Here is a 25089-nt window from a genome sequence, read left to right on the forward strand (position 1 = left end):
CCTTAGAAAGTCCTCCACGAAGGCATCCCTCCTCTTAGGCAGATCCTCCACGAAGGCATCCCTCCTCTTAGGCAGATCCTCCACGAAGGCATCCCTCCTCTTAGGCAGATAGCCCTCGAGGCTTTGCCATAATCACACACACACACACGCATTACGAAGCTAATTGACTGAAAAAAAAAATATTTTTCATGTGTTCGCTTCAGTTTTTTTAAAAACTTTTTTTAGGTGGATATTTTATCAACACTATTTATTAATTAATGTTCTTTAACATAAACAAGTAACTGAAATTAGGAGCAAAAAACTAAGGATAAACTTTTAAGTTTAACTGGGATTAAATTTAACTGGTACTTATGCGAAGCAATTTTTTATTCATATGGTTCAAGTATTTTAGTTGATAAACGATTTTAATTTATTCCACATATATATTCTTTAGTTTCGAAAATTAAGAAAATGTCTTTGTTTTATATAATAGATAAAAGTTAACGTGAGAAATTATTAAGGAAATTATCAAATGTTTTCCGTTGATGACGTATAATTCAAGTTTTATATACATTCATTCGTATAGAACGCCTGAGATGTGTGAAATATGAAATTACTTTCTTGCTTTGAACTTACTCTGTAATAGTGATTCTTAAAATAATCTGTAATAGTGATTCTTAAAATAAATTTGCATGTAAGGAGATTATTATTTCGTTAAGTAGTAATTAATTTTAAGCTATTTGAATGAATTTTTAAGCGTTTTAAACTGACAAAATGCTGCAGAAAATACAGAATTTAAAGAGGTAAGTTTCAGAAAACTCAACTTGATAGACAGTTTTACTATAATTAGTTGAATAGCTATTGAATTTTCGATCTCAAGGTAACAGTAAAGAAATGACGCTTAAATAAAATTAATAATTAATGATGCATTGATGTGCACTTTCTTTGAGACACATACTTCAATTGATTTATATGTAAATTTAATGCCTGAATGCTTCTTGCCATTTAAATGAATCTTTTGCAATATTTAAATTCCATTAAAACCATATTGAATTTTTTGTAAAAATACATTTATCCCTATACAAAAACTGAACATTTAACTAAGCAGAATCTCGTTAAGTGATATATTATAAATAAAATATTAGTTTCGTTAATATCTCAATATTTTTTATTAAAATTATTAAAATGAGTATGAGTTGTTTTCTGTATATTTTGCATTATTTATGCTAATTTCTCACTTTTATGTTTCTGTAATCATGTGCCTTTTTTATAAAGAGTTTTCCCATACTTATATTTTTAAGTGCAGTAAATATTTATGAACAAAACGTACATACAAATCATAGTAACCATTTACTTTCAATAATTTTCATATTTAGAAAACTTCCGTTTTTCCCCGTTATTATTTGTCATGATAAAAATTTAAACAGTTATTTAAAAGATTATCTCTTTACAGTATAAAAATTATTTCAGATATTTGTAAAAATTAACTTATCAGCTTTCAAAATGTAACTGTTAGATTTAACTATTCGATATGTGTAATTATAGATACCTAAGGTGCAGGAATGAATTTTAATTAAGAAATTGCATATGAATTATTTAAAGCGGAACACACATGTGTTTAAATATTCCAGAATTCTCTAAAATTCTTGAATTAGATCATTGAGTGCTTAATAATATTCATTAGTGACAATTAATTCCCCCAGGTTCTGGTTCCCAACCGGTTGCCAGGTTCCGACAATGAATGATTACATCAATCGTGGATACGACGAACCGAAAATAGGATCCCCCTTTGGAGCCTATTACTTAGTACGTATACACATTTTACCAAAAATTAAGTTATACTGTGCTTAATTACTTCAAATAAATGATACTTATGAAAGTGGGAAGCTTTTAATATTTTTTTACTATGTCTGTAAAAAACTATTGGGCGAATGAAATATCCGTTAACGAATGCACAAAAACAGTTTCGTTGAAATTCCTTTTTTAAAGTTAAAAATAGGCTTTGTGTTTGTGACGACTAAAAACAAAATTGTGCCTGAAATCTTTTTACACCAGGTAAACGAGAATAAATTACACCTTAAGAATTAATATTCGATATTTAATATTTCAGAAAATTTTAAATGTTAAAGCGATGTTTTAAATAAATTCATAAAATATTTATTTCTTAAATGCTGCTGATTTTATTGTGCTAGATAAAAATGTGAGCTATCGAGTGAAACGTTACTTTTTTCTTACTTAAAATTGAAACTGCTTAATTTAACACATAAGTAAATTCAATTTCGTCTAAGTTTTCTTATTTGATGAGTGAAGTTGAGGGTTTGTTATGAAAATGGCTGTTATACTTCCATTTCAACACTTTTAAATCCCAGAAATCAGTTTTTATAAATAAAATATCAGTTTCATAAAACAACGAACTTAATGGTTTATTTTTATATAACACAATTATATATTAGAATATACTGTAAATTTCTTTAATTATACGAAAATTTTTACACAGTTGTACCCCTTTTTTTAAATTGCTGTAATTCAATTTTCTCTATAAAATTTGGAAATAACAATGAGTAACTTACAAGGCGTTATCAAAATTATTAATTCATTTGTAAATTAATCCTAATAATTTCTCATTTTAAAGAAAAATAAATCTTTTAATAATTAAATTAAAAGTTATATCTTTTATTTTCAAATAAATGATGTAATGAAAAGCAATGGTACAATAATTCTTTTCATACTAAAATGGATATTTTCCACGTCGATTAAGCAATCAATGTCATCGCTATGGGAAACGTATTCAACTACATATCAACAAACGGTACATCAAAATTAAAAAATTATCGTAATATTTCAGAAATTTTTCTCTTTTCAGAAATAAAAACTTGAAAATTTGTAGCACGGAACCACTTGAGAATTTGTAGCCTTCTACATGTATATTTTTCGCATATCTAAAATTTATTTAAATATATTTTAAATTAATTTTAATATTGGTACTAAAGTAATTCGTTTTAAATTAGAGATTACTTATTTCGAACTAATAATTCCCTATGCCTGATATATAATTAAGTAAAGCTTGTGTAGCTTAACTATAAAAGAATTTGGTAGCAATAGCCATTATCAAGTACAAATTAAAGGGAAATGAAGCCTTATAATAGTATGGAATTAACTATGCGGCAACTCTTTTAATAGCAGCTTGTATAGATAGATATATTGTTTTGATAAGGAACGCGGCTCATATCATTTCACACGTTACAGTGATGTGAATTCAAAACTAAAAAGCTAGCTGATAAGCTCGTGAATGAAATATGGAGACAAATTTTACACCCACGCCTTTCATAACTGCACCTTAGTGATAGAGAATTTCCGTCAGCTTATTCGAGAATACATTGTTATAATAGCTTCCTTAGATGGCGCGAAGAAAGAAATAATAGCAAGAAATAAAAGCTTCTATGGCGGCTAAAAATGTGCACGTTAACATGAAACAAAGAAAGAAATTTCGTCTGCAACGGCAAAACTTAAATGTGGACGGCTAACCGGTCTTGCAAGAATTTTTTTTTTTTCTTTGACACGAAGACTAACAGCACCTAATTTTTTTTCTTTCTTATTCCTTCCCTTCTTTTTTTCCAATATCATATTCTTCATCGTTCTTTTATTTTAATATTTTTTAAGTGTACGATAAAAACGCGCCAGTATGGGCTAAGATTTATGTTGAAGCTATAATAGCGCCAAGCCGACTTATTACCAGCGCAAAAATGTGCCTAAATTGCTTGAAATTATAGTTAGTAGTGTAAAAAGACTTCTTTATAATGAAAAGCTAAGCTTGCAAGTCGGACGATTGTTTGTAGATAAGAGGGCGTTTTAATTCATGTGGTTAGATATATAAACAGAGTATTTCTTCTAGCACGATTTCGTAGGAATAGTTCTTTCAGTGAATGATTACTCATATTTTCTAATTTTCTACCAACAGACAATTTCATATTGGATATATTAATGGATAAAAAAAGGATAATGTAAAATACGATTATTTTTGTGTGTATAAACGTTAATCATATTTTTACCTTTATTATTCAATATTTTCTTCTTAACCTATAGTATAGTACGTTCGACATTATGTTTTATGTTTAAATATTCTAGATTTGGAGATTTAGAATACAATATTCCTTTTGTATAAGCAATTTTTGTTGATGTTGAAGTGCAGTGGAAATGAGTATTTAATCGTTAGTTGTAATATATTGGATATATTAATGGATAAAAAAAGGTAATAAGAAATGCGATTTTTTTTTTCTGTGTAATTGTTAATCATACTTTTTCTTTTATTATTCAATAACTTTCTTCGTAACCTACAGTGCGTTATGTTTTATGTTTGAATACTCTTACGGTTAATGGTTTGGCGAATTAGAATGTAATATTCTTTTTGTTTTATGTTCTTAGAAATGTTTGTAGCAATCCAAGAAAATTAAATAATTTCTAGCCCAAATAAAATGGTATTCTCTTTGCAATGATTGCTAAGTTGCTTTCGCAAGAAAATGAGTGCATACGTTTTTAATAATAACATATTATTATCTACTTTTTAAATAAGGTGTTAATTTTTTTCCATTACAGAAAAAGCACCTAAAAATTTATGAACGAATTCATCTAAATTGATAAGGAAGACAAAAACAAAGGAAATAAACGTCACGAACGAATTGGTAATACGCGGATGACTAAGTACACGTGCCTAGTAAAACGAGAAGTTCTTAGTTAGAAAATTTGATATCAAAACAAGTTGTATAATTTAAAAAAAAGTTTATTTTATTTTAAAATATAGCATTGCCACGTGTTTACTAGTGATGTGCTTCAAATTTTATCATGATTAGTGAAATCTGGATAATACCGAATACAATAGAGTAAACAGAGCGATAGTTATATAACATACATACGATAAAGTTCAATAGACGTATAAAGATAGGTATTACCTAGCTTTAAATAAATCAATTAGGAACTTATATTTCGAAACGTAACGTATTTCTTCTGGCATACGGGTGAAACTATGGGATTCTGAAATTTTGAATTAATCCTTAACAAGTTATACAGCTGTATGAAAAGGCTGAATGTGTAGTACACTTAAGTTTGAAAAACAATTTTAATTGATTAAAGAACAATAAAAAAATCACTTTTTCCAGACAAATAATTACATAAATAAAGAAATATCAGTTCTAAATGCACATGCATATTTAATTTCATTGTAGAACTGTGTGGAAAGAGAATATTAGGCGCTTTTAATCTATTGTATTTTATCAAGTTATGACTCTTTTTGCTTTTTATAGCTAATGGGCATTTTCTTTTTTTAATTATCAAAATATGAAAGAGGTACAGAAACAGAGAACACGAAACCATGGCTATAATTAGCAGTGCCTAATCGCAAAAGATACCATGCTTTGGAAAATTTTCCAGTTATTTCTTTGTAATGATTTAATGCAGGCCTAAATTGTACCTGTTTCAGAATACGATTAATTACTGGATCAAATTAAATAACTTTGAGTTACTTTAACACAATAAGATGTTCTAATAATGTCTCAGGAAAACTTCAGAAGTAAAATTTATAAAAGAATGGATGTCCTTAATGTGTAGAAACGTTTTTATCTCTCTCGGTTTAATGTAAGTGCTCTAACATTTCAGTTCAGTTTAATAACTGGGTGCATCAAGGAAGCGAACTTAGAAACATATGAAATGTTTTTGCAGTTTTTTTATTCCGTTGAAACAATTTTATCAAGATTGTTTTTTCTTCTTCTTTTGAACCTTCTAGCGTTTAAAAAAGGTCACAAAGCTCTCAAAACACCCATGACAAAAGTACATTTTATTCGATTACAATTACAAAATGACCCTAGCATATTATAACTGTACTCTTCCCCTCAATTCGTGTTTATAATAATCTGCTGCTTAATAAGATGACGCACTGGTACAAAGTTTGCTGTCTTATATATGCGCATTTAAGTGTTAGAGGATTTAAAAAAGGCTGCATGAATTAAAAATTACAGATCTGATAATTTTAAAGCATACGTAACTCTCAGCAATAAAAGAGAGATTTTCCTAATATTTAATCAATGATCTTGCGGCATATGGTTCATACAGTAAAAACTTGTATGTTGTATTGCGCACACTAGTTTTTAAAAACTCTAATTTGATTACGTAAATGTATGTTTTATTTATCAACTTCAAAGAGCCGAATGAATGATGTTTAAGGTTATCCTGTTGGTAAAAGGCCGTAGGATTAAAAAAAAAAAAAAAGAAAGAAAAAAAAAAAAAAAAAAGAAAAAGAAAAAAAAAAAAAAAGAGTTTCAACTACTTCTTAAAACTTTTGATGGAAAGAAAAAAGCATGAAATAGTTTTTGGATGTGTGACACTACCTGTTTGCGAAAGCAGATCACTTCTACTTAACATTTCAAACAACAGTCGTAAGTTGTTGTTCCGGCCTCCAACGAAGCAAAGGAATCGATTATTTATCATCAATACTAAATCATCGAATATCGCTTTCCTTGTCTGGCGTTTTGAAAAATGAAATAACGCATGTGATTTATGAGACGGGCATTTACGCGAAATTTGATAGCTTATAAATAATGGGAAATTTGGGGGGATGGAGGGATATGCCCCGTCAGAGTTGATGGAACTGAATAGACCCAGAGGGGAGCACACATTGTTCATTCATATATTCCGAAACAATTATAGACCACTTAGCTATTTTATTCCTTTTCAACTTTTTTTCCTCTTTGGAGAGTCGTTTTTAATATTCAGATCAGCGCAGTGAAGGTATGCTTTCGAAAGTCTCAACAAAGATTTCTTCAATATGCCTAAATCTAGACTTAAAGAATAAGTTTCCTGTTTTCTCATCCACGTTTATTTTTATTTTTTCATAACAGTATCATGACTTTCTAGACCTGCATCGATTTGGTAGGGGATGTTCTTAACTTGATTCTTTTGTACTTGAGATAAAAGTGTCTTTGGTAAATATTAAAAAATAACTTTTACATATTGATAAACATATTAATGGATATATATTGCTTCATTAAACACACATGATTAAACGCGCGGAATGCTAAATGAAATAAAATAGTCTTTAGTAATAAGTTTCAAGAACTTCCTTTTCGAAACCTTTGAAAGCAAGTGATAAATAATAAAACAACTATCAGTGTTAGCTCTTAAAAATCTCACAAATTTTAGGAGAAGCAGTTACTCTAATTATTAATCGTTTCCAGCGAAATCTGAAACAATACGAATATTTGAAATTGTGTATTGGAATGCAAATGCTTCTGATATTAGAAACTTATAATCGAGAAATGATGACAACGATTTTTATACAGGTTAATTAAATTCAATGAAATAATTTTTAAATCCTTAATCTGATATTTGTCCGTATGTCTAGACTCTCGTTAAAAAAAGTCTAGTAGCAATGCGACGACGACAAAGTAGATATGATACAACAATAATACATGACGCAATCCTACATAGATAAAATATAATAATAATACAGTGACACATAAAAGATAATAATGCAGTAATATGTAAAAATAACAATACTAAAAGTTTAAAAGTTGCGCAAGACAGCGAAAACTTCAGAACTCCTGACAAGGTTAGACAGAACCTAAAGAACAGCAAATACAAAGATGCATTAAAACTCATCTTAAAAGTACCTCAGGTACTCTGATGTAACGTGCAGTGAAAAAGATATTCTCTACATCTCCTACAGCATCGTAAGCATAAAGTCCGCTGGTCACGATATTAAAACGAAGTAAATAATTTCTAATATTCCCACAACCAGTTAAAATCTCAATTAGTTTATAATCCGATTGAATGTGCTTTAAAACGTTGAAGAAACCGTTGCGAAAAACTTTTTGTCTTCTGTGAAGTAAGGTAGTCAGTATTGCAGTTAACCACAGTTTTTTCTTAAGTAACATGCTTCCAATTAGACTTGGGAACAGATATGATTACATCAATATCACAATAAGTCGCTTTTTGAGCGAATTTGTCAGCCCTTTTATTACAGAGAGTACCACTGTGTCCTCGAAAGAAATTAAAATGAATATCTGCAATTTCTTCAAATGCAAAATTTTATGGAACATAACATGGAGTGCATTTCCACCACGTGAGCAAAAGTAACATTAACCTGGTTCAGAAAGAGAAATTGAAATTAGTTAGTATTGGGATTTAGTTTTGAAAATGGTATTTAGTTCAATGTCAATATAAAACTGAAATTTTAGAAGTGTAAGATGAAATAAGGATAGAAAGATATTACTGTATGTTTCCGAAAATGAAATATTACTTTAAGCAAAAAAACAGGGCATTCAGTGACGAGGAACATAAGTTATATAAATATTTATTCAGATAGTTCAGTTTCAAAATGAAAGGAATGGAAATTTAAGTGTATTTTATTCTTTAAAATACGAAGTTTGTTTAAGAATTGAGCTTAGTTTTTTTATTATATCAATCCTTTTATTGGAGTAATTTTTTTACTGTCTAGTAATATGAAACTAAAAAGTGTACGTAATAAAAATAAAATGGCTTTTGATTGCTTTACTTTTTTTTGTAGACGTTTTTCAAATATTGCCATGAAGTCAAAAAGAAAGAAAATGAAAAATACTGTTAAATTAAACTTAAGAGAGTAATCGTCATTCCAAACACGCCTTTGAACGTTTGCCAACCGAAATACGCAACATAACGTTTCTTAATGGATCAATAACAATCAAAGACGCCTTTTTTATGACGCTATTAAGCACCACGAGAAAGATGCATGCCTCCAATTCATAAATTACAAATTCTATTCGTTCTTTATGTTGTCTGCCTCTGCCGACGACTTCATTTGCTTAGTGAATACAGTTACAGTTAATGGCTTAAACTGTTTATTCCATTTATTGCTGATGAATATTCATGGTTCTTATTGTGCCACATCGTCAAAAAGGGATTTATTAAGCAAAATAAATGAAATGGGAAGAACAATAACTCAGGAAAGACTTTCCATCACTGCTACGCTATTTGCTATCAGGTTTTGAAATATGGATGGACGATTTAAACGACAACAGGGAAGTTGTAGGGTTGTTTCTTTCCCCCCTTTAACAATCGATTAAGATTCAAAATGTATTACGCTGCCGATAACAGGTGTGCTTCTAATCTTGATAGCTTAGATAATTCATTATCTATGTAATAGTTTTGCTGCTGTTAGGTATGATTGCAAAGTATAACATCTATAATCGATAATTTTATGTTAATCATTATTATAGTATGATAAATGAATTTGTTTATTTATTTTTTAATTTTCAAATTTCAAAAGAAGGAATGGTGGGCTACTTTAAGATTGCATTTATAAGGATGACTTCCAACTTCATGACGCATATTAAGAAAATAAATTCGAAAAATTGTGTTTTTCGTTTCTTCGTAATGTGTTTTAATACTATTTGAAATGAAGGAGATAAGAATACATGCATATTTATTTAAGTTCACATTATATATTTTCTTACAACGGGCAGTAAAAGAGATCATTTGTAGGTTTAACAATTGTATAAAATTGTCTAAAACACATATAATTTAGTTTTAATTCTCTGAAACGTTATCTTAGTTTTCTTACTTGCTCTTTTTTGGTATTTCCGATCTTTTCCATGCCCTGATTTTTTTAACTCTCGTTTTCGAAGCATTTGATAAATTTGGCTTTTGACGCCGTAATTTTTTGCATTTAAGATAATTAATTAAGGTAATAAAATATTAGAGTTTTTCTTTCTGCTTTTACAGTCATTTGACATCTCAGGTCTCGAAACTGGGTTTTTGTATCTACCACTACCACTATATATATTTTTAAACGGTTGACACCAAATGCTCTCGCCTTAAATTAAATAATGAAGATTCTGCATGTAGGTATGTATGTTCCTCGTATTGTTAAAAAACGACGGTTTCTAGAGCCATTAAATTTTGAATGAAGTTGGTCTCCACCCGAACAAGTGCACCTGGAAGAACGAATTTTGAATTTGAATTTTATATTTCATATTTTCTAAAACTTTAATGAATTTTTGATTTATATACTCAACGATTGTAAAGCGGGTAGTGGCAACACTGTATAGAATAAAATAATTTTATTTTCAGTTCGTGAGACCGTCTATAGGAAACTGTAAAAATATGCTGCTTTTAAATATTTTGTGATTTCACTGTTGAGTTGAAAATTGTGTGACATAAGTGCGAAGAACGGGATGTCTAATAAATAAAGTAAACACACAAAACGTTAATAATAAAATGACACAGAAAAAGAACGTTTTGTAAGTCATCTTACTAAGAAAACTGAACTTTGGACTGATATAACCAGCTGAGAAAATACTGACAAAAACAGAAAAATACATGCCGACACTTAACACTGAATCGAGAATCCTAAGCAAATGCTGCTATGCTGCTTTTAAAGTTTTTTTTAATTTTTGTGATTTTTGCTCTTGAATTGTCTGATGCATAAGTACGAAAAAAATGGTGCTTAACAATGAAGCTAGCAGGAATAAGTGCAACAGCAGATTAGCAGATCGCATGCTCAGCGAAACCTTAACCAATCCTTTTGCGCGGTCAATAAAATCTGAACTCTCAAATATTTCTTTTAATTGTTTGTTACCCGTGCCTCAGTGCAATGTAATTCTACAGAAAGATTACAGTTAGAGAAAGCTAGACTGATAAATACAGTACTCGAAATTTGGTACTTTAATTGAGACAAGTTACTAACTAGAATAGTGTTGGTATTGTTTTGCTTCCCTTGCAACTAAATCGGATCCATCTTAAAGTAGACTCTTAAAGATTAATTGGGAATAAAATGAGCTATAAATTCATAATTTATTTATATATAGGATCACCTCCCAAATCAAGTAATCATAAGTGAAAATACGGATTAAGTAAATGACTAATAGCAAATATTAAAAAGAATTTTTAACAGAAGTTTTATTTTACTTTGTAAATAATTTATGCGTACGAATTTTTTAAAAGAAAATTACGTATAAGTAAATTCTGGAGATTTATCCATGCTTTCTTTACAGTGCTCTCCAAAAATACAGTACAGTCAAAGATTTAAGAATGATTCCTCTAATGATTATGTCATTTCTCACCTTCTCATGGCTGATTTTTATTATTATATCATGTTAACATAAAAGGTTTTTCTTGTTAAATTACGGCTTTATAAAAAGATTTAAAGATTTAACTTGGATATTAGTCACTCAATAGTTATAGAGTTTAGAAAAGTATAGACTTAATTGTTTTGAGTTGCATATTCAGTTAGTAATTGGTGATGTATATCAAACCAGTTTCCGGATACCGAAGTGTTTGGTGGCTCTGAAAGTTGGCTTTAACCTGAATCGAAATTAATCGGAATTTTCGGATTTCTCTCATTGTCCAATGTTCTTGAATTCTAGCCTTATCTTATGAGTTCGCCTGTGATGGTAAGTGTAATCATAATGGTCCTATATAGTTGTAGCTTATAGTGAGAGAATTTTCAAAGTGTCTTATATTTAGGGTAATTTGTTTAGTGATGTCAAAGATAAAATTTGCGACTCATTTGCACATTCATTAAATTCCTGGTATTTTGGTTCAACATTTTAAAATTTATATTGCATTTGATGAATGATCTATTAACGAGAAAAAGTATAATAAACTATAAAAATCAATTATTCAAACCTGCTGAAATATTTTCCGCCCCTGTAAAAGATACACATTTATTTTGTAGTTAATAGGTGTGTAGAGACATTAGGTATTTTTGGAAGTAGGCAAGATGAAAAAGTAGCAACGTCTTCACCGGGAATCGAACCGCGGACCTCTCAATTACGCGCTGAGGGTGCAGACCATTACACCACGAAGCTCGCCAAGAAGGTGGGAGAAATACCTTATACGTGAAAGTTAACAATGGAATTTAAATTTCTTTTAACCGCTAGTAAATATCATCTTTATATTTGAATATTCATCTTTTAACATTAAATTATTGAAAGTGAACTACCTATTAAAAAAAGTCTTTTTTAGCATGTTGTAATACTATTAAAATGGAAAGTATTCATTCGGGGTAAATTACCTTCAGCAACAATAAAATACTCTATAGGGGATGACAGCAAAGATGTCAAAACTCTGGGAAACTACCAGTTGCAAACTGTGGGAAATAACTTAAGAAAGTCGTTTTCTTAACGTCGAAAATCCGTAACATGATACGAAAATATGTAACGTTCGTGGAAAATGACGTAATTACGAGGAATATTGGAATCCGGCCTTTTCTCATTTTTTGTTTACTGCTTGAATGATTATTATAAACCTAAAAAATAACTTCAGGCTTTATAACACGATCAAACACAACAGAAATTAAATGTTTGCCACTATAAATAAAATTACTAAAATTACTTTTATTACTTCTGGAAGAATTACCAAATTACATGTGATATACAAAGTTCTACAAGTAATAGCGACTGATTGGAAATGAGCAATAATTTCATCACCGAAAAGCATATACTATTATTTCCACTATGTAAAAAACTTCCCACCGTGTCAAAAATAGAAGTGTTGTTAACATGTGCCCCATAATATAGATAGATATGCGTGTGTGTGTGTGTGTAAATACATATATATACATATAAAAGATATGCTGCTAACGCAGGCTAAAATATTTTATAATTGTTTAATTTTTTAAAAATATGCATATCATTTTTTAAAAAGGGAGATAAAAATGCATGTTTTTTTACTTAAAATAGGGTTATAAATGTTTACTAATACATTGAGTGCATTTTAAATTTCAAAAATAGCTCAGTGCCATAACAGTTGCATTTTAAACTGCTATTGCAAAGTGGAAAGAAATGTAACTGTGAAGTTCTAATGCGGGCTAAATTAATATGAATAATATGTAGGCGCTTTAATTGCTCATGCAAAACCCCATAGAAGTACGTTCACTCTCCGCTAGACGGAAGTTTTTGAAATATCACACCACTATGGCAATTATTCATAGAATTGATGTGAACCATTTCACTTTTTGATAATTATGCTGAGATTAAGTCTAATTTGCGTCTAAATTGTATAAAATTTGTAAAACCGGTTAATGCTATGTCTTCTTTTGATGGGATAATTAACTATTATCATAATCTTGTTGTAAAGGATTTCGTCCATTAAAACGTCCCTTAACAGAAGAAAAAGGAGAAGCTTTTGTTTAAAAATAGGGTTATTTAAATATTCATCTCAAGAGGAAGTCTATGATAGTATCAAAGCTGACATTCTGGTTTTCAAATTCGGACCTTATTACTTATTTGAAGTCTTCAAGTATGTTAAAAAAAAATTTAAAGTTTGAGATCGTTCAAAGCAAACATATTTTTGGCCTTTCGCTTTAGCAATTAATCTCTTAAAACTATACGTTAATAAAATTTTGGCCCCGTTTTGCTAGGTATCATAAAACTATTTGTACATTTTTTCAATATGAAAACTTATGAAAAACTTGTTCTTCACTCTTCACTTTTAAGTGCCAGATAACTATCATGCAATTAATTTGTTAGCTTACTCTTAGTTTTTAATGCAATATTTAATAATTTAACAATATGATTTTATAGCAACAACATTAATACATTTTTTACATTTGCAGCACCCTTCTGCTATTGTCAACATTCGTTGCCATTCTCACCTTCAAAAGAGTAATTAAATTAAACACTTTTTTTTAATGTTTTACTGAGTTACTGTTAGTATTTTTGTGTGTTCACAGTTCATATGAACTTTATGAATAAACATCCAAAAGAGAAAAAAATTAACCAAAAAGTATGAACATTTTTTACAACTCCAAGCAGTAGCAATTTCTGCATGTTTTCATCATCTGTATGTCATTATCAATTTACATCACAAATATAAATAGTATAGCGAATATATAAAAAATACGGCGACACTTAACAGTCTGTAAACATGGATCATCTAAGTGTCACACACATTTTTTTGTCTTTGCCCTTCCTAATATGATGTTCCATATTTGAGGTATTAAAATCCCCCTTTTTTTTGGGGGGGGGGAAGGTGTGTTAATTTTTTGTGAAAGTCCTAGTATTCTATTAGCTAAATCATGATAATTCCAATTTTTTATCAACAAAAGACCCATAAAAGGAGCATGAAAATGGTTGCTTTAAGTATTAAAGAGCTTATCTCAAAGTCTTAGCAAGCGCCTATCAGTGACCAGCGGTAAAGCAGCTCAATACTGGTAGTTCGCCCGGGGCTTAAATTCTAACAAATGGGTTCTTCGTATGGAAGTTTTCCTGATTTTTCCCATATGTAAAGTATATAGGCCAATTTCCCTTAAAAAGGTTTCAAGGAAGGCATCTCTCCTATTAGGCAGAGAGCCCTGCGTGCTTTGCCATAATCAGTAGAAGCCAAATCTATGACTTCAACATGACTAATCTTTACCTTTTTTGGTTCATCGTCATCTTCAGCATCAGCACAATTTTTATTGTTCTCCGAATCTGTGCCGTATGTGACCTCTTCGTTTCTCTAGAACTTGAAAATTTGATTCTCTGTTTTCAGTTTTTATCGATTTCGAAACTCAGCTTTTAGTCTTTGAAATATGCCTAAAAAATCATTGACAATTACTGTTCCTTTCATCTTTAACATATGTAAAACACATTTTTGACAGTAATTTCGAATAAAAAAGTCATTAATAACCCATCGTTGATACGAAAGTTCACAAAATCAGTCACAAGTAAAAGAACCGCTAATGTTACTGATTCTGTCTGTAAAGTGTCTAATGTTGGTACATTTTTCGCAATGATTTCTTTAAACTAATTGCACGCTCGGTAAACAAATACCTTAGTTGATAGAGGCCTGATTAATAGAATAGAATTATTGAATAATAATCCTGATAATATGCCTACTGTACTTGGAAAATTTTTGTAAAAAGGACATAAGATATAATCTGCTTAAACGATATTCAGATTCTTGTTTAACTTATCTTACTTTCCATCACATGTTCAGTTTTCTTTCCATAGCTTTTTTTTTTTTTTTTTTTTATAATTTCTGGCTTGGAGTACTGGAAATTAAACTGAACTACTGCTGTTATTCTTTTGTTCTTTTTATCTCTTGGTTTTTTTTTTTTTTTTTTTTTTTTAAATTCTATTTCCGCCATGGGTGTTAGGAAAAAAAGAATGAGCTATATTCAAATTAGGTCGAAGAATCATTAGTATTGGGCGTCGGCGTAAACCAGGTTTCCGAAGAAAAATTAGGTGGGAGAAAAGTAATTTTATTTGTTTATGTTCAATATAACGAAATTCTGATTTATTTTAATTATTGTTTATTTGTCCAAAGATGACAAAATTTAGTTTTTCTCAAACAGGAAATTGAATTTAAAATTATTATAATAATTAGGCCATAATTTATTGCCTTCTGTAAGCTTTGTTAATAAAATGAAGCAGGACTTCATTGTTTTCTTAACGAATTATAGAAAAACGTACTAGGGTACCTGCCTAATTAGAGGGATACTTCATGGAGAACTTGTTTGAAATTGATCCATATTAATATTACATAAGAGAGAACCATGGAAACACCGATACAACCAAACCATTAGCCAGGATTCGAACCCAGAATTAACTATCAGTATTCAGCGATCTCCTTTACTAAGCTAAACATTATGGTGTATTGAGAATTTGTAAATCTATAAATACGACGTTTTGACTTGAAACTGGACTAAGTAACTTCCTTTAGAAATTGCTTTTTGTGCGTAAATAATACATGTTTTCAACCAGTTTTACGCTTAAATTTATCAGCTTTTCCCATTTTTCTGAAACATAATATTTCATTCTAATTTTTTGTACTATTCTAGTGCTGGGATATACCGGGTGACTGGGTGCAAGTTTAATGTATTTTGGCACAAATACAGTTTCTCTAGATATTTTTAAAGAAAAATAATTCTTTTTCTGAATTAGATAATTTTTAAAAAATATATTAAAAATTTTGCATCATATTATGCATCAATATATATATATATATATATATATATATATATATATGTAATAATAAAAGCGAAGGAAAAGACGGAACACTGTAGATGCGTGCTTAGATCCATATTGAAGAAGAATTTTGATTGCGTAGTATGCTAGTAATGCTAACTTGGTAACATCTAAAGAACTTGGCAGTCGAGGCAGTTTTAATTCCATTTTTATTTCCAATTGATATTTGTGGCCACAATCACTTGGCACTCTAGTCGTGCCTTTCCACAGAAGATTGACATTTTTGATATTGTTGAGATAAAAAGCAAGCCAGCGAAATTACATCTTAGCAGAGTAGAGGGCAAAAGCTGAAGTGCGTAGTTATGAAAGATGGAAGCACGCGAAGAGAAAAGTTTTGGTTTACAAGGACAGTTTCAGTTCTTAATTATTAGGTCATCAGAGTTGCGCGGGCCATAGAGTGATCTAGAAATGAGGCAATGCAAAGAAGTTATTACGATTTTAGAATAGAGAGGAAGAATTAATGTTTATAGTTTAATCTATAATTTTGATTCATATATTTTTATCTTACATATATATATATATATTTTTCATAAATGAAAATTGCACTAGATTTACCAAAGATTAACGTTTAAAAATGTTCAAGAGTTTTTTGTTGAAATTTGTCGATTATTTATATATGTAGGGTTTACTTTCAAAAGAACATGGTAGAGCACAAGTTAAGCATAATTAACTATTTTATTTTACTAATAAGAAATAAATGAAATAAGGGATAAAAAGTAAAAGTTAATAATTCAGATGGCAAGTAATTTCAAACAGTTCTACGGGATTCATGTAACGATGACTAACACACAGTCCTCAATAAATACATTCAAAGGGCCCTTCTACCCTTGTATGGCTAACTCGATGTAAAAGGATCCGTAGGTCGTCTGCCTACATCCGTTCCATCTCGAAGCTATCCTCTCTGCGCGTCGATTACGTCTTTAGTCTTAGCGCTTCCAACGGTTGTCTGCCGCTCTGCGAGCTGCGCTACGTCATGGCTTGCTGAGTTGAAGTGGAAGTAAAAGTAGTCGAAGAATCCTACTTCCACATATAATCTCTGTAATTTTTTCAAAAACTCGGATTATAAAATAAGATATAGATTTTTAAGGTGTCTTCTGCGAAACAGCTGTGCTTCTAATGATGATAAAAACTGTGATAAGTTAATTCTGTCAACTACAGGACTGCCTTCACATCATCAATTAAATTTATATATAATATAAAGTTTAAAAAAATTTAATAAAATGGTAATGATAACAGAAAAACAGTTTATTTGCGCTATATTTTCGATTGTAAATATAAAAATCTGAACTTGCATTTCTGAAAGTTTTACTCTTTGTAACAGGATTTGCAATTGACTCGAAGATAATTTACTACCCAGTTATCTTAACATAATCATATTCCCACTCAAGGAAATGTACAGAATTCATGGCTTCAAGTAAAAGTGGAGAAGTTGCTCAGACAGACCAACAGAAACAGAATGTGACTTCTAAAAGGTCAAAGCACGTGCTGTCATGGAATAACGAATGCGATCTAATTCAGCAAGTTAAAAATAGGCATAAATTTAACGATGATTGTTTCGAAAGCATCATCTGGATGAAACGATAAAGATGATTTAGGCGACGAAAACTGTACCTCTTTAGCTTAAAGGATATTTGAAATAATGGCTTCCACAGGTTGATGAACATTTAAAATGCAGCGGTGTTCCACGAAAGGAAAGAGTAGGATTTCCGATTTTTTTTAAACTTATAGTTATGAGCTTTGATATGGTTCTGCTCCCTTGCATGTAATTAGACCACGCGTTTTAATACAGCATGCGTAGTTTTTATATGCAAGATCTGTAAAATTCAGTTGACTGAACCCGATTAAAATATCTGTTCTCGTTGATTAGTGAACATAGTTCTATTATGGAACTAATGGAAGGGCTGGTATTTTCCTCCTTTTTAGAAGTTACTTTAAGAAAGTAGAAAATCTGAGAATTTAAGAAACTTGCAGTTTCTAAAAAAATTTAAATGTGAAAATGGTGAACATGCATTTTTAACACACATCGAAATTACCGAAATGCAGTAGAACTAGTCTTCTGTAAAAGTGAAGCATGAAAACGGAGTTGGGGAAGGATTGGGTGAATGATATGGCTTGGACAGCATATGTACACAAACTCGCCGACCAAAATGACTGCATATCCCTACATAAATCCCTCATTTTTGAATTAGCGAAGGCGAAAAATAAAAGAAAATAAATAATTTCTCTCCCTCTCTACCTACTCTGTCGCGATCACTGATATGATAATTTGAGATGCATAAAACATGAACTTTGCGATCGTTATCGCAGTTGATGCCTTCCGAAGGCATCTTGTAATACCCGACACCCCTCCTCATAGTTAATGGGGGCGATCCAATAGATAAATCCACGCCCATTTATAATGATGCTTGACCCACCTCACATCGTCGATCTCTGTCTCGGGCAACGCTAAAATACCAAGAGAAGGAGAGAAAATATTACCGGGAGGGTAATGTAAAGGGGGATAGCAAGATATTAATCGGACATACGCAGGAATTTTTAGGGCGATTTTCGTGCGCGCTGGTGTTTTTTTAATGATTTAATGAGTGATTGCAGATCGGTTTTATCGATGAAATAAGCCCGCCGCTACAGTTTAAGAAAAAGCTACGTGGAGGCCCACGCTTGTCCATTTATGGCACTGAAACCATTTAATATGAAAGCGAACGAACAGCGTGCTGTGTTCCACTAACCGAATCTTTGATTGGTTGGGAATTCACCAAATTAACGTATTGAAGTATTCTTTTTTTGTTATTGCGTAATACACGTAGTAAATTGTAAAAACCTGGGAAAATTTAGGAAAAAATGGCTGCGCAGAGTGCATGAATGCAACTCAAGCACAAACAAAGCGTTAACTCAACTCAGACCTAAGCACAAAGACTATTAAAGCTTAAAAGTAATATTAAATATATTCTGTGAAATAATATCGTAACGTAACTGAAGAATATTTCTTACAGGAACAGTCAGTGAAGAGAAGCTTTTTTAAAATTTTATAATGATTATGATAAGATCAGCTTTGCGATTTCTTAGAAAGTACCCAGTACAAATTTTCTAGGTTAAACTTTTCGCAATTCCTTGCAATAGTCTTATTTCGTCCAGTAATGATTCTTCAATCTTACAATCTATAATTGAAGTTGACGAGAAGGAATCATCAGGAATTGCCTGATCGGGCTTACATGGATTTCATTTATACCTATAAATGAGAAGAATCCATGATGCTAAACAAATGCATGAAGCCAGTTGCGCTTGAAGAATGTGTACAAAGAAGACTACTGTACTATCTGCTCTCTGTCATTGAAGCAGTTATGACGAATTCACTAATGATATTAAAGAACCATAGATGGAAAGATTCCATGTGATCTCCGTTGGTGAAAGCCTACAGTTAATAAAACGGACTTCTATATTGTAATAGAATACCTCTTGCACGATGTACCATAGTAGGTAAACTGTAGATCATTTGGAAAGCTTCAGCTGCCCATTTTCTCAACTTTTCTTTGTAAATTCTTATAAAGCCCGCATTTTTTTTAATAGTTAGTTAATACGGGAAGGCACTACCCATTGACTCATGGTACATCGCTGTAGTCTCCCATACTTTTAACAGACAATTTAGTCTGATGGAGAGGATTTGCAAATGGCCTGACAGTATTTAATCTTCTCTGATAAATGTTTTCCAAATAAGCTACAGAGCTATAATCGGAGTCCAGCTTTCTTATCTGAGCTGTTCTGAATTATATGTTTCACACGATGCTTTAAGTGAAACGTATTACTTCAAAAAATCATCACCTGAAAGGTGATGATTTTGATCTGTCATTGGGTGGAAGTGAATTCTTAAATACTTCTTTTCCATTCTTCAGTACATTTATCTTTTTTTTTTTTTTTTTTTTTTAAGTCACATTTAAAAACAAACTTTCGTAAGGAATTTGTATTTCGCATTTTATGAATTAACAGCTACGTCAAATTTTAATAGAAGTGTGCCCTATCAAGTTCGTTCTCGATTGCTTAAGAAATTTTTGATATGATTCCCGAAAAGTAGAAATGTTGTTGTGTTTCCTGATTATTGTTAGATTTAGTTTCAATGAAAAACAAATATGTTCTGCTTTTTTTCTCTCCACTTTTACAGAAATTACAATAACCACATTTTAAAGCGTTCATAAAAAGACTAAAAGGTCAGCTTCCGGTATAGGCCTCTTGCTAGCTGTTTCCTGATGTATATGCCATTTGTGAAGTGTGAAGTATTAAATGCCTAGCACTTATGTGGAAAGTGCCGATTAGCATACAAGCAGTTACTAAACTACAATAAATGGTTCTTTTTCGAAAATAAAGCTGTTTTCATAGAAGTGAAAATACGAAGGCAGTTTTTTGATGAATGTTATTAAAATATAAAGGTAAAAATGGAACACTAACAAATTTTCTTAAGACAAAATTTCTTTATTTTGTTTCCTTTATACCTAGGTACATTTGATATCTTGACGCAAAAACCTGTTTTATTTTAATAAGCAAGCTTTCAAGTATCTCCCAGCATTGGGTCTCAAATTTTGCAGTTAAAGAAACATTGTATCCAGTGTAGTTATTGTTAAAGGAATTTTCAGTAGTTAAAATAGAACTATACTAAACCACCATCAGGAAAGTTTAGACTATAAAAAATATCTAAAATACTTTTTGTGACAATGTAATTCTTTTGATTTGAAGTCAAGATTGCTGTCGGATCCCAAAGTCGTGATGAGACAGCATCTGCCAAGTGGAAAGAAATGCAGTAAGGCATACCACAGCTAGGGTCGGGAGTCCATTTGAGCAGTACTCAGCAATTTTGTGACGGTTGTACGTACGTACAGCCGTCACAAAAAATTTCATTTTTGAATCTGCAATAAAGGAATCCCTTATTCTGTGCATGCGTATAGACCTCACGCGAAAAAAAAAAAAAATCGTCCAAATGGTTTTAGGAACGGTCAAAATGGATATTTCCTTTGAACTTTAATAACCGAAATGTTTTTGCGATTACAATATTTCATTTTTTACAAGAGAGTAAAAATAATTTTCTTGCTTTTGTGAGACTTAATCGGGGGAACAGCGTGAGACGATAGTCCTGAGAACATTTGAGTAAGCTTTGATGAATGGCGCATGCTTTCCAAAATTTACACTAGATTTGAAGGTATATAGGTGACCTATTCAGTGCCTGGACAACTAGATCCCAAGCTTGAAGTTCTCTCTTTTGTTTCTGAGCAAGAGTTTTATAAAAACAAAAAATATTAATTAATGCTTTGTAAATCAGATTGTGCATAACTTTGATTTACAGTTCATTAAGCCAAAAATGAGCATTTTAAAATCAAATTTGGCTTTAAAATTTTTGAGAATATTATTGCTCTCACCTTTCTTTTAATTCATACCGGCGCATGATCCTTTTATGAAATTTAATTTTGCGAAATGAACAATTTAATCTCACTTTAGTAATATCAAAAAGTAACTGGGAGGGGGGAGGCAGCATTTACTTGATATCTGAAGAAAACTAGTTAGTAATTATTTTTGCTTTTATAACTCCTAAGCAACTTTTTTTTTAAATCTATTGCTTCATAAATAATTTTAAGTCATTTACGTTTATCTTATAAATAAACAATCGATTAATATCTGATTAAGAATATTAAAAACATAATCGCAAAATACTGATGATGCATGAAGTTGGGAATGATTTTTTATTTTTATTAATTTTGCTTAATAGACTTGAAATAAATTATGTTACTAAAGCGAAGTCGACAACCACTTCTGAGAAACGGATAAGAAAGAAAGATAAAAAATAATTACCATTTCTCAAGTTAAACATAAATAACGAACTAAGACACCAAGCACTTTCACCGAGCAACAAGCACATCATAAAGGACGCACATAATGATTGAGAATCCTAATTACTAACAACAATAAATAAGGGGTAGACTTTCATTATAATCTATTACCAATGGTTGGCAGTTAGAAGACTTGCATCTTAGGAAACTAGTTTCTAAAAAGACTTTTTTGTTTCTTTCATGTTTAGTAGTAGTAGAAGAATGAGACTTTTCTACAGGTGCTATCTGCTCTCCAAGAAATAACAATACGGGCAGATGGTAGTAAATCTTCAGATATGCTTATTCTTTTCACATTTACGAAATATCGGATAATAATAGATATAATCTTCTTGGTTTGGTATACTTTTTAGGTTAGTATTCTAATAATACCTGCCAGATTATGTAATATTCAAAAAATTTTCAGCATTCCCAGATTTCTTCGTTAAACTGTCACAGATTTAAAATCGAGAGTCCAAGCATGATGTGGTTCTCTTTCTATGGTAATTCAGTGTTATATAGTCTTTCAGTTTGGTAATGGGAAGGTGACTTTTGTAAAAGCTGAGTTAAAATATCTAAGTTACAATCTTTTCTTCTTTTGTAAGATCATAGCATGGCAACACGGTAAGCAGTTCTAAAAGGAAAGAATTCATTAATATTGCATAGAGTCATTATAAAACTCGTACTTAGTATCATTCATTCAAATGATTGTATTAAAGCCAATGACGCATTACAAAAATGAAAATATGTTCACACTATTTAATACATGGCAAAATTCAACCTCAAACTGACACTATTTTTGCAAACAACTGTAGAAAAGTAGAGAAATTTTCTTGCGAAATTTTAAGGGAAATTAAATTAAATTATCCTAAGGACTTGTTAGCCATGTAATTAATATGCTTACTATTTTATGATATTAAGTGAAAATAGATACTGTAGCGTAGCAAATATATATATATATATATATATATATATATATATATATATATTGTCTTTAAAGACATTTAGATAAGACTTAGCGCACGTGTTTATCGATTCTTATTTTCTTTAATCAGCGAAATCTGATTTGCTTTCATATCGATTACATTTAAAATTCAGATCTATGAGAATTTTATATTCAGTTAATGCCTATATGAAATATTTGCTAAGAATGAATGCTAGGATAAGATTACGAGTAATCATTTACAAGAGGTGTTTATTTAAGAGGTTTCAGTCAAGGTAATAGCAATACCGGGTATCTATTTAAATAATGTATTTGAAACTGTAATTTTGAATGGAACTTTAAGAAGTTAATATTTGTTACCTTCTAAACAATTTCATCTCATTTTTTCAGAAAATTTTATGTCTACTCACTATCATGACATATATTAATAATCATTAATAATCATTATAATTTTTGGAAAGATTCCTAGTTTGCGGATTATCTGTGCGCAGCGATGCTCACGCACGCACACTCAACGCAACGCGTGAGAGTGTGTAAAAATTAAACCCGCGCAAGTTCGATCATGGAGAATGATACTTCTTAATACAGAAACAAGAGATTTATCTAGTTGTGAAGAAGTCGAGCTAATAACTGAAGTTATTTGCAAAAAATAGAAATTGTCGAAATATTTGAAAATTTCGATCGGGAAAACATCGAAGTATGGTTCCCTGCCGATTCGACTCAGCCGGGCTTTCAGTGCTGGAGCGATGCGGATATCGCTTCAAATGTCGCAACAACAGATGAGGCACAAAGTAATACTGAAACTACAAGCGAAGACGATACTGACAATTACATTAGTCCCGACACAGAAAGAACATTTGCTGGAACTGTATTCGAAGTCATCAATCAAAGGGGATTAGAATTCAGTGATAAAATACCACTTCAATTAAAAAAATAAAACCTGAAAAGTTTCAGATTTTACATTACTACCAAAAGGGCGTTTTTTACCGTTCTGTGTGTTACCTTTATTAAATATCATGTTCTTCGCACTTAAAAAGTAAAATTCAGTTCAACAGCAATATCGCAAAATAATTTTAAAAATGAGCATATTTTTAGAATTTTCGATTTACAGTCTCTGGAGAAATATTTTTTTTCGTACAATGTTGCCATTCCTCGCTTTGAAATAGTTGAGTTTCATAATAAAAAATTCTTTAATGTCTGACAAAATATGAAAAAGATAACAAAAAAATTCCAAATTCCTAATTAGGGCTTCCAGATGCCCATATTCGCTAGAGGATTATGTTATATGTTATTCAAAATTGGATGGCTCTAGGTACCGTTGTTTTATCACAATGCGAGAAACATACATACATTTATGCAGATTCTTCATTACTTAATTTCTTTAAATATAATACATAGCTGTAACAGTTGGTGGCAACAGTTTGAAAAGTGAATCAACGCAGAAAGTGAATCGAAGCAAAATGCCAAAACGAAATTAATAGCCCTTCTGGGCTAGGGCTAACATCCTTTAGGCTAAAACTGCGGAGTGAAATTCGACACATATTTAAACATTTTGAAAAACAAATTACTGTTTTCTTATAAGAAATAAATGCGTACAGTATGCATGAAAATAGTTTGGATCATTCATGTTTTCCAACTTTCCGTAGTCTGTTTCCCCCGGCATTAGCCTGGAAAATTGAGTACGCTGTAGCTATTAATTTCCAAATGGATTTGAAATGCTATAGGAAAGGTAGATATAACACTAATAACACAATGAGCTGCTTTCTTGAATATGAGCAATGTATACTTCGCTTATTATACATACAGGTCAGATTTTTCTTGCAAGCAGAGAGTAAAATTCTTTCGTTCAATTAACATGTTGTTAAACTCAGGAAATAAATTAAGCTTAATCATCGTTATCGGGATTTCATACACACGATTCGCACATAACGCAAAGAGAGAAAATGCTTGTAATTGCTTGCGAAATTTAATTTTGCTAAACTTTAAGCATCAATCCGAAGACCAAATGTAGTCAACATTTACTAATTTTTCTCCTTTCCTCTCCTCTGTTGTCTTTTGTAATTGTTGGAATCGAATTTTACACTAAAACTATATACTTTATCAGAAGCAATGAATAAAGATTTCTTTGCTTCCACACTTAAAATTGCTTTTCGAGTATTTCCAAATTATCCTTCAAAGGATTCGTCGGCCAGTTCTTGATGGCGGTTACTTACGGCGGGGAGAATTATGATAATAGTACGACCATTTGCATATTTTGCCATACTGACCCTACCTACTGATTAACTGATGATTTGGGAATAATCGTATAGGTGCAGCTTCTCTCAGTGCCAATTTTGATGGAGCAATC

The 25089-nt window shown here is 30.9% G+C and overlaps 1 protein-coding gene across 8 annotated transcripts in view; it reads left to right on the forward strand.

Moving 5' to 3' along the window:
• Positions 1-25089, forward strand: part of Sp1 (transcription factor Sp8) — a 127573-nt gene that overhangs the window by 93291 nt on the left and 9193 nt on the right. For 4 of the 8 annotated variants that reach the window (XM_035369850.2, XM_085820564.1, XM_035369851.2 and 1 more), the window contains one exon: positions 1683-1785. The exons of the other annotated variants lie outside the window; for them this stretch is intronic. In XM_035369850.2, coding sequence (XP_035225741.1) covers positions 1717-1785 — 69 coding nt within the window. In that variant the 5' untranslated portion in view covers positions 1683-1716. The remainder of the gene's footprint in view (positions 1-1682; positions 1786-25089) is intronic. 8 annotated transcript variants of the gene reach the window in all.

Source organism: Stegodyphus dumicola, chromosome 7 (genome assembly GCF_044657685.1).
Source record: "Stegodyphus dumicola isolate Sdum_Otavi_A_Nest chromosome 7, ASM4465768v1".
In the NCBI taxonomy this organism is placed as follows: Eukaryota; Metazoa; Arthropoda; class Arachnida; order Araneae; family Eresidae; genus Stegodyphus; species Stegodyphus dumicola.